Below are 11,422 nucleotides of genomic sequence, written 5' to 3' on the forward strand. Positions count from 1 at the left end.
TAATGGGGCCTCCCGCTGCTGCCGCGCCACCGGAGCACGATTTCTCATCCTAAAGCAAAGTTCTTAACCAGAGTTATTATTTCTGGGTTAGCGGGGTGTGTAACCTGAAGCATATGTAACCTGAAGCATATGTAACCCGAGGTACCACTGTATAAAATTACCCTCCCCCCAAAAAACAGTAACAAATTACCCTCCTCTTGAATTCTTATGAACTGGGATTAAGACTCAGAGTTCAAGAAAAGGGAACCAATGACATATCTGTGTAGCAAAATAAAAAAGAGATTGTTCCCGAAAGGATGTCTTTCTTCACATTTCCTGGAAAAGTGGCACACTCCAGCCTTAATCTTCTGATGCTAATTGAACCCCGTTTTAAAAGCATTTGCAAGGATGTAAAATACTGACAATACTGATTTGTGCCGTCTTCCTGTAGGGATTTCTTTCTTTTTGGTACTGGATACTTCTAGTACCTGCAGTTTTACTTCATACTGTGTTCAGACCTCACTTGTTTTCTTATCACCACCTTCTTAGAATGCATTGCATTGTACAAAAGCAACCAGAGTTCCTTCACGTTCACTCTTACCAAGCTGCAATTGGATTTAGCTCCTTCACCCTTGTGGGTCTGTTTCTGGCCTTTCCACAAGATGCTTTGCAGCTTCCGTGGCCTCAGTTTCCCTCCTGTGGTTTCTTTATTTCTTCAAGGGAAGGAATTGCATTTGGAATCTGAAGCAGTGCGTAAGCAAGAGACTTGTGCTGCTTAGGGACTTTGGAGGAGAGGAAAGTGTGAGAGCAGACCTTTTAGAATGCATCACTGTTTGCAGCCCTGAGAAAAAGTTAAGAGGCAAGTCTCTACTTATTCCCCACTGCCATTTACTAAAAAGGGGTGGTTCACGCCTCCTGCAGTTGCCTACTAGAACTTCCCCTCTTGCTTATGTTTGCATAAATATAGATTACCCATGGGCATTGAGTTACTAGCACACCCTTCTGAATATGTATGAATCAACACATAGCAAACTTGAATGAACTTCAAGAACTTTTGTTTCCGTATAACATAGTCCCCTAGGCAACCTACAGTAGTTCAGGTAAAAGTGCCCACACTGATCCTGCAGACTTCTCAGGTTGCCTTGGCACTCCAGGTATCTGTGTGTGATGAAGCAGGAAGTACAGTGGCTGGAGGGCAGGTGGCAGAAATTCCAACCTGAACCTGAATGAGCACAGGTGAGAGAGCGTTATTGCACCTCTCAAGTGGTGGTGTTGGCACTGCACCTGCATTTAGCTGTCTGGCAGAGGTCTTACAGGTAGTGAATGGCCAGGAGAGCAGTGCTCTGATTCCATCAGCAGCCTGATGGGACAATTGTGCTAGGATGATAATAATAATTATTATTATTAATAATAATTTTATTATTTGTACCTGACTCATTTGACCTGGTTGCCCCAGCCACTCTGGGCGGCTTCCAACACCAGAACAGGGCAAAAGATACATACCTGTTTAGTATAACAATTGAATGACATCCATGTTGTTCTTCCTCCAGGTTAAGAGATGGTGTCTGTGTGAAAGCATGGGTGTAAAAAAAGAAGTGTGGGGAGGTAAATGCCAATCACTGAATTAAAAACCTTGTAGGGACAGTATGTCAAAAGGGGAGAAAAACTACAACATAGTCTGTGTTAGGTTTCTGTGGAGTTAGAATGGGACAAGGCCAATTGGTGGTGCTACTGTGCCACTCCCAGGTGTTATTTTGTGTGGAGGGGGTATCAAGCTACTGCTATGCGTGTTGTTGTTTTTCCGGCCTTCCTTTTGTAAATGTTGAATGCTATTTTCGTTTTCAATTTGTATCCAACTGCCAGCCTGCACACATGCTTACCCTTTAATGAGCGCTCCTGTCGAGTGCAAGAGGCCTTCACAAATGCCATGCGGGTGGTGAGATGGAAGGAAGCAGCAGCAACTTTCAAAAGTACAGCCTTTAGAATATACGATCCTGCATTTGCTTTTAAAAGCCATTCTGACGTGATGTGGTGCCGAGAGAATGTTAGGCTCAAGGCCATATTGCAGCCTCACCTTTACTATAGTTTCCGTCATGCTTTGGCAGCCGTTGATTTCTCTCAAAGGGAGTGGAGCTGCCACTTAGCTGCGATTTTATTGTTTGGTGCTGTTGGATTAAACGGATTTCTCCAGAGTTGTCATGCTGGCATGCTTTGAAAAGGGCTTCCTCTATTCTCTCTTTCTCTCTGTCTGGGTTTGTGGGATGACAGCAGTGGCACAGCATATTTAACACACTGTGCTCTGCCTATAACTGACATGGACAGCATAAACATAGTTTTATTGCTATGCTGTCAAGCGAAATTGCCCAGATGGGTGTGCACTGTAAAATAAAAATGGGGCGTATGGTGTGGTGGGAGAGGGAGACTGGGCAGGTGTATCAAACAGTTTTTCACAGCTTATTTTTGAGTCCCTTTCAATTGCTAGCCTGTCAACTAGAAAAAGAGCTGCTTCCTTTTCTTTGACAGGTCCAGTTTTGTCCATGTCCCAGAACAATAAACCATTAGCCAAGGTTAAAAAGCAGGACCCCTCCCCAAGTTTAATATTCAATGGCCAGGTCCATGAAAATCTTGTATTTCAGCATCTTCATGCTCAAATCTATTTGCAATGGCACATAATCTTAGTCACCAGCTGTAGACTTCTGTGCTTTCCTGGGTCTCACTAACAGAACCCTAAATGCTCATCCCTCAGTGTCCAGAGAAACAATAGTGGTTGTGGGACTCCCTCAGGAGGTGGTGGACTCTCCTTCCTCGGAGGTTTTTAAGCAGAGGTTGGATGGCCGTCTGTCATGGATGCTTTAGCTGAGATTCCTGCATTGCAGGGGGTTGGGCTAGATGACCCTTGGGGTTCCTTCCAACTCTACAATTCTGTGATTCTATGAAATACAAGCAGAGCAGACCTGCCTGTTTTATTTCTCTCAGGGTGGCTTCTTACCACCCTGGGTAAGGACACTCCCCATGTGGAAAGTAATTGGGCACAAAACAATAGTATGCAGTAAACTCTCCATGTATATAGTGGACCCTTGGGTCATTTACAGCTTCTCAGGGCACATGCAGCAGGTATAAGCACCCATATAGGCCAATCAACCTACAAGTGTCTGGCGTACTAATTCCAACAGTGAGCTGCTTTCCATATTGGCTTACCAGTAATTATTTGAAAGGTGTAGGGGATCCTGGCACTGAGAATTTCTGGCAAGTTTGAATGTCATAGTCAAGGTCAGATGAGCATTAAATAACCTGATGAAAGGTATCTCAAACTTCAAGCTTTCCTTTATGTATTTAGCTTCTGATGGATTTTCTTTAAAAAGCTGGTTTATGCCATCCTTTATCCACAAACCCTGATGTTTCTCACAGCTACCAGTTAATAATGAGATTCCATTCTTAAATGGATTTGTGTTGTTGTTTGGTGGACACTGTGGCCCACACTTCTAGTAATTGGGATGTTTTCCCAACTTACTTTCTCATCTGTTATTAAAATGAGAAGGTAGGGTTTGTTTATAAAATTACATTATGTTCTTTGCTTAACTTTTTCTTTTGCAAAAATGGTACCATCCAGCAGGTGTAGTATGAAGAGAGAGAGAGAGAAATTCGGAATGCATTGTAAAGTTGGAGCCTAGACAAACTTGTGGAGAAAAAGCAATAACAAGCAAAGAGTCACCTAGTGTCAGGGCATTGGGTCAATAATTGAGTGCAAGCTTTATAAAATGCTGTTTATCTTCCCACAGGGCATACAAAACCATTGAAGAGGATGACTTGAAGTTTCCTCTTATATACGGAGAAGGCAAGAAGGTAGGAATCAGTGTTTTGCCATTTCAGAGGAATATGGTGCCTTATAACTGTTTACCACTCAATTTAGCCTCAAGCAGTCCATCGTTTTCCACTTGCTATCTCTTTATTTTATCGTTCTGACAGCTTGAAAGAATATTGTGCCTGCCGTAAATCAGTTCCTGCTGTCTGTAAGGGGGAAAATGCAGTCTATGGGTGTGTGTGTGTGTGTGTGAAAGCGGTTCAATAACATTTACGGATGAATTTTCTTTTTTCACCCACTTAATTATTTTGTTTTCTTTCAAGCAATCGGGACGGAGAGAGGCTTTTTGAAAATAAAATATTTATTTATTTGATTTGCAGACAGCTCACTGCAGCTTGACCACTACATTAAATGTGAGCCAATAAAAGCTGGGAAAAGACAAAAGACGTAATGTTTGTTTAATTAGTTTTGAGCACAATCTTAGTGTATTGGGATCAAGCAAGACTGAACTTTATTGGTGCATGGATTTATTTTGTGTATGTGCTCTTAGCTGCATTCACTGCTCGGTTCAAGCTTAGGAATAAAATTCTCTTTCAGGAGAGGGGTGTTTGTGGAAAGACTGAGAATGCTCTTGAAAGAGATGCATAATTAAAAACAGCAAGGTTATTTGCACTGATCCCAGCATGCCTGAGAGATACAACTCTAGGATCAATAAAAGGGCACTGAAGTCTTAGATTATTGGCATTGGTGTGCTCACACTGTTTCTAAGCAACTCTTTCCCAATGGCTTTATTGCTTATTTGATTTTTGTTTTAATAGCCTATCTTCAGAATTAATCTAGCTATGCAGGACTCAAACCTGACGTGGCTTATCTGTACGATTTGATGGGCTGGTTTGTTTTCAGAAATATTTGTACACCTGTTACTTCTAAATTTATTTTTCTCCCTATTTTTGTGTTTGGGCTTAGTGGGTTTACTTTGCAGTGTATTTTAGAGCCAGAATTGAGAGTGTCCAGTATTATCAGTAAACCAGTACCATCAGTAAAATGATGTATCTGCTCCATAAGCTGTCTCAAGAATCTTACTCTTTTGCTAAGGGATCCCAGGGTTGATGCAAAGGTGTCAGAAAGGGGGGGGGGGTTGGTAGAGGACATTTGATTGTTCTGTGATGGGCTTCCCCAACCTTCTGCCCTACAACTTCCATTAGCCCCATCCAACATGGCTAGTGGTCAGTGATGGTTATAGTTGTAGTCAACTTCTGGGAGCAGCAGGCTGTCCCAAGAGTTTTCTTGCTAGGTATTTGTTGTTGTGTTCATTGTTTTATAAAGAACTGTTGCCTCTATTTTAGGCCAAAAAACTCCCCAGTCCTTGCCAAAGTTTTTTGTATAATGAAAGAAGGGTACAGGTTATGCCCTGTAGGTGAGTTTATATGATCTGTCACACATGTTATAACTGCAGTCATTTACTTGAATGTGTGCAATTACTGCAGGTCTCAGGTGTTCAGTCTTGGGCAACATTCCCTCAACTTGCTTGGTAATACAGTGGTACCTCGGGTTAAGAACAGTTTCAGGTTAAGAACGGACCTCCAGAACGAATTAAGTTCTTAACCCGAGGTACCACTGTATAGGCTTTGACTCATGACAGGATATGGGCTCTTGAAATGCAACCACATATTTCAGGGTCTGGAATGCAGGCTGTCTTGGATGGGGTTGGCGTCACCCTGAAGACACTGGCTTGCAGCTTGAGGCCACTCCTTGATCCAGCACTGCTTCTGTACGATTGGATGGCAGTGGTGACTAGCACACCTTTGTACTGGTGGCTGTGGTGATGAGAACAGCTTTCTACCTGCTTTGGCTCACATGCCAGTTGCCTTTTTGTGGTGGGCTCACTCCCCAGCCAACACAAGATTAGACTCAAGGGGCTTGTCTTCCTTGGGTGTAGGCTTTCCAACATGGGACAGGAACCCTGAATATGCCATGTTGGAAACTCTATGTATGAGTACAATAGCAACCTCCCCCACCCAACAAATGCTGATCATGTGTTTGTTGGGGAGAATATCCAGCACATAAATAATCTAGGTGGGGTGTGACTTCTTCATATGTTCCTACTTGCCCCTTCATGCAGTCAAGCAAACATGTGAAGTGAGCTTTTGAGTAGGATTTATTGGTGCAGTTGCTGGTAACAGCTTTCACATAGACAGCTGCCTCCCAGAACAGCACTATAAACTGGTTTCTTTCTCCGTTTCCAGGCTCGTGTCATGGCAACTATTGGGGTTACGAGAGGACTTGGAGACCATGACTTGAAGGTGCATGACTCAAACATCTACATCAAACCTTTTTTGTCCTCGTCGCCAGAGGTAAAACATTCATACTTTTTTTATAGGAACGGGACAAGGGACCTAAACTATGGCTTTAAAAATGTTTGCAACATGTCTTAACCTGCTTGTGAAATGTTTAGGTGTCCACATGAAAAATGGCTGCAATGAACACCTTAAATAGGGAACATGGCTGTGGCTTACGGAAAAGATGGTCAAAACTCATTCCCCTGTCTAAGAGTACGATTCTATGCATGCTTACTCAAAAGTAAGTCCCTTTGTTCAGTGGGGCTCACTCCCAAGTAAGCGAGTTTAGGATTGCAGCCAAATATGGCTAGAGGATGTATGTTAAATTTATAGCTGTCTAGAGGGATTTAGAAAGCCCATAAAACACATTTGACAAACATTAGTATAAAAGTTATAGAACCATAAAGTGGACATTTGGCACTCTGTTCTGGAAATTGACTACAGGGCAGGAAACATAGAGGAGCTGTTTGGTGGGTGTCTTATTTTTTAAAAGCAAACCCTAAAGGGGGAGGGGGTTAATTGGCGAGTATAGCAGATAATAAAGCTGAGTACCAGACTTTAAAAGTTACATATAAATCATTTGGATTGTATTTCTATGTTTGTCAGTGAGTTAGATGAGAAGGAAAAATGCAATTAAGAGAGGATTAATTTTATTTAAGTAGCTCTGTTGATCAGTTGTAAAGTAGCTGAGGATTGCTTATGTTGACTGTTTCTCTTGAATTCCATAGTGAAAAATGGGTCATATCAGGAGTGTTGCATGTTGTGCTTTGAACTTGGTAAAGCTTTCAAAACACATTTTGTGTCATTTAGGACATCTTCACATAAAACTCTTAAGCCCAGAATAACTCCCAAGGTAACTGTTTTCCCTGCTTCAGGCCATCACTTTCATAAAATATATGACCATTTCTTAGGGAAGGAGACCCAGAAGAACGACAAGGATTTCAAGGATGAGAATGAGAACATTTTGTGGCTAGTTGAGTCTGAAGTGATAGGAACATTTTCTACCTGGGTGTAGATTAAAGGAGAGTGTATCAAGATGGTGCTGCTCTTGTTCCTAGCTGGGTGCTGTACCATAAAGCAAAAAATGAAGAGAGTGCTCAAGACAGGTAGCTATCTCGAATCACCCTCACATACACTATAGGAAAATAGTGATGGAACACATAGTGCAGTGGTTGGGAACAACCTAATTTGGCCCATGAGGCCATTTCCTCCCCCCCCCCCCGATACCCCACATGTTCCACAACTGACATGTGGGTGGGTAGGTTATTGTTGATTCTTCCTTGGTAGGCAGGGCTCAGCTGATTGACAAGGACAACAAGCCCCTTTGAAGTTGTCCATTTGTGGGAGTAGCTTGGACTCAGGTACCAATCTGCAGTGAAAAGGAAATGTCCATTTTTGCAGGTGTAATGAATCCCTTTGCAGGCATACTCTCAGATCCAATCAGCTGACAGTGTGACTTCAGAGGGCTTACATTCAGCATCGGCCAGCTGATGGGCACCGAGAGCAAACTTTGTTTCTCAAATGTTCTCACATTTATTCCATCATTAGCTGTCTTAGCTCGCCATCCAGCCCACCCAACCCACATATCATATTTAATTAGGAAGAAATGACTTGGTTGGATATTGGCACTGTGACTGGCACTTCTGAAAAGCTGTGGGATTACAATCACTAAATATGGAAGCTGGCTCTGCCATTCTAGGGTTGGGGAATGTTTATCTGGTTCTTGCCTTTCAACTTGCTGTTTAATTGTTGGCTTTTTCTCTCTGAAAATTAATAAATACATATTTAAAGCAAGCAAACAAGAAAAGGTTAAGTGTTGACATACAGCATCTGTGCAATTTTGTGTTCATTGTATAGATTTAACCATATTTTTAAAGGCTACATTGCTATAAACAAGGAGAAGCCACTATATATTCTGTTGTTTGTTCTGATACATACTTTAATAGGAGGGAGGTTTAGTCCTTTGTTGTATGAAAGAGGTGCATTGCGTTTATCTTCTTGCTTTTAGCTAATGAGAAGTGGGGGAATGAGCATGGATACTTTGTGGTGTGTTATAGGTCTCTGGTGGTGTAACACTTTGTTGGTGGCTAGAGGGTGTAAGTTATGTTCCTCTGCAGTGGACTTGACAACTTTTGCGTTTAATTTTTGACACTTTGAATGAGGAATGAGCAATTGTGTGTCTAGCTCATCAGCTTCTAATTCCTTAATCGCATCTTCCACCTTAGTAAATGATATATTTCATTTTTTAAAATCCAAGTTTCTCCATTAGTTAAAGGGAATATTGAATGTTTGCACTGGGATCTAACTACATTAAGAAGTCTAAGTACTCCATATAAATTTCCTAATCCTGGATTTCAAAGATTAGCACAACACAAAGAGAGGATAAATGATTCTCTTACAGCAATGCCAAGTGTGTTTCCCAACACAACCGCAGAGCACTGACCCTGCCAGCCGTAAGGATAAATCAGCATTCCCAGCCAGGTGTGCTGTTTCCAAATCCTAGTCCCGATAATAACTTCCTTTTGTCAGTTGTCACAAGGTCACTTCACTTCTCTGAAAATACAGCTACTGCTGGAGTAATTAAAGTGCTCCGTTAGTAATTCAGAAGGACTCCTGAAGGTTTTGTTTTTGGACTTAAAGGAGCCAGGTGGTTTGACAATGGGGAGTATGAAGCAGGCAGCTAGAAGACCTGCATCTCTCACAGAAGACACACTTGGAAATACATAAAATGACCTTTATCCCTCTGCTGGTTCAATAAAATCTGTCAGTGCAGCCAAGGAATATATTTTGGATGCCATACTCAGCAGGCTGTAAGTGAACATTTATTTTGTAAAGTTTTTTAATCAGCATGCAGGGCTATGAGAAATACTCAGGTATGTGAGTTTTCTGTTAGTTCCATTTCTGTCAAAACATTTGAGAATATCCTGCACGTCACATACATAGATCAGCTTCAGGTTGGTTTGTCAAACTAGGGCGTGTCACCTTCTCTCGATTGTCATGCAGCTGAACCATACGTTTCCCCAGTGTTTTGCCTTTGTAGAGGTGGGAGCTTAGTGAAAAGCTGCTGCTGCAGACTAAAATTGTCTGTAATGGTAGTGTGGTGTAGTGGTTAAGAGCGGTAGTCTCGTAATCTGGTGAACTGGGTTCGCTTCCCCGCTCCTCCACATGCAGCTGCTGGGTGACCTTGGGCCAGTCACACTTCTCTGAAGTCTCTCAGCCCCACTCACCTCACAGAGTGTTTGTTGTAGGGGAGGAAGGGAAAGGCGAATGTTAGCCGCTTTGAGACTCCTGAAGGGGAGTGAAAGGCGGGATATCAAATCCAAACTCCTCTTCTTCTTCTTCCTGCCTGACATGTTTGCAGGCTGAATGCTGCATTAGCAGATCCTGCCTTGAACCTTCCAAAGCTTCCAGATCAGCTAGGTCTGTTTTAAAATAAATAAGATGCCGAGTGATTTCCTGTACTACTTGATGAGGCTCAAAGTGTTGACTTAGAGGTGACTGTAAAAGGAGAGAAAGCAGCACTTGGACATAGTGCTGGTGCAACTCCCCCTTCAGAAAGTAGTCTAAGTAGGTAAGAATCTCCACTTAAATGTGTAGGACTGTACACGTGGCCACATTTGATCTTAACTGCTAGGGAAACAAGTAGATTTTTTTTCGTAGCAGAAACATACAACATTCATTAGGACACCCACAAAAACAAACCCTTGTTTCTCCTTCACCTAATGAGTTTGTTTTTGTTTTTCAGGTGAGGGTATATGATCTTCTCCAGTATGAGCATGGACCTGATGATGTGTTGATCTTGGCAACAGATGGACTCTGGGATGTACTATTAAATGAAGAAGTGGCAGAAGCAGTCACTAATTTCCTGCCAAACTGTGACCCTGATGACCCCCACAGGTTTGTAATCTCTCCCTTTTATATTTCCTTAGCAAGGTGCTTTTCAGATTCAGACTGCTTGCCAGGAATGTGTTGTTGCCTTTGCAGTGCTTCCACTGATCAATATTAGAAGCTTCAGCAGGAACAAATGCACGTTCTGAAAAGCTTTATTCCAATTAGGTCCTAAGGAGAATGAGTTGCTTGAAAACTACTTCAGCAGTTTTGTAAAAGTTGCCTTGACAGTTGCATTCCAAATTTGCTACATTAGTGAATAAAGCATTCAGTAATGCACTGCTAGAGATATTAATCTCCAAGTTCCTGAAATGCTTTCTCATTTATCTGTTACTAAGAAGGGGCAGCCTCCCTTTTATTCCAGTTACGTATAGTGCGTTTTCCTGTTGCCACTGTTTGCTTTCCTTATGTTTAGCATTGATTTTCATGAATTAATGCTTATTTGGCAGTTTGACTGGTGAGTGGGAGTGGCTGCTGGGACCATATAACACCAGTTTTAAAGGATCTACATTGGCTCCCAGTATGTTTCCGAGCACAATTCAGAGTGTTGGTGCTGACCTTTAATGACCTAAACGGCCACGGCTCTATATACCTGAAGCAGCATTTCCACCCACATCATTCAGGCCTAGCATGGAGATCCAGCTCTGAGGGCCTTCTGGTGATTCCCTCACAGCAAGAAGGGAAGTTACAAGGAACCAGGCAAGAGGGCCTTCTCAGTGGTGTCCATTTGTAGAACGCCCGCCCATCAGGTATCAAACAGATAAACAACTATATGGCTTTTAGAAGACATCTGAAGGCAGCCCCTGTATAGGGAAGTTTTAAATGTTTGATGTTTTTTATTTTCTGCTGGAAGCCAGCCAGTGTCTGGGGCAAACCAGTCAGATGGGAGACGCATAAATAATAGTAATATAATTCAGTTCAATTCCCCCCCATCTTTTTTTAAAAAAGTATTTCAAAGAATATGAAGATCATATGCTTTTACCTTGAAATACAGCAGTTCTACCTTAAGTCTTTACAAATTGTGGATCTTGGTGTCTGATATATACCGTATTTTTCGCACCATAGGACGCACTTTTTCCCTCCTAAAAAGCAAGGGAAAATGTGTGTGCGTCCTATGGAACGAATGCAGGGGGGAGGCAGGCGAGAAAAGCCCCCAAGAGCTGCACACAAGCTCCGTGCGCTCTTGCGGGCTTTTCCACAGGAGGGAGAAGGGACTGACTGGCGGCATCATTCGCTTCTCCCACCTCCCATAAAAGCCAGGAGAAGCCGCGATCTCTTTAAAGGGATTGCGCGGCTTCTGCGGGCTTTTGGGAGAGGTGAGGGAATCCCCCCACCTCCCAGTAAAGCCAGGAAAGCCCTGCGCAACCCCTCCGCCAAGGAGAGGCTGCACGGGGCTAAAGGGGAAGCCAAAACA

General features: G+C 42.6%; 1 protein-coding gene across 2 annotated transcripts in view; it reads left to right on the forward strand.

The window, feature by feature from the left end:
• The window catches only part of PPM1H (protein phosphatase, Mg2+/Mn2+ dependent 1H), an 88,223-nt gene that overhangs the window by 70,358 nt on the left and 6,443 nt on the right, over positions 1–11,422 (forward strand). For both annotated transcript variants that reach the window (XM_083463599.1, XM_083463600.1), the window contains exons 7-9: positions 3,759–3,822; positions 6,028–6,135; positions 9,866–10,017. In XM_083463599.1, the coding sequence (XP_083319725.1) occupies positions 3,759–3,822; positions 6,028–6,135; positions 9,866–10,017 (324 nt within the window). The remainder of the gene's footprint in view (positions 1–3,758; positions 3,823–6,027; positions 6,136–9,865; positions 10,018–11,422) is intronic.

The sequence above is a fragment of the Podarcis liolepis genome, assembly GCF_965112155.1.
Source record: "Podarcis liolepis genome assembly, chromosome: 10".
NCBI classification, from domain to species: Eukaryota; Metazoa; Chordata; class Lepidosauria; order Squamata; family Lacertidae; genus Podarcis; species Podarcis liolepis.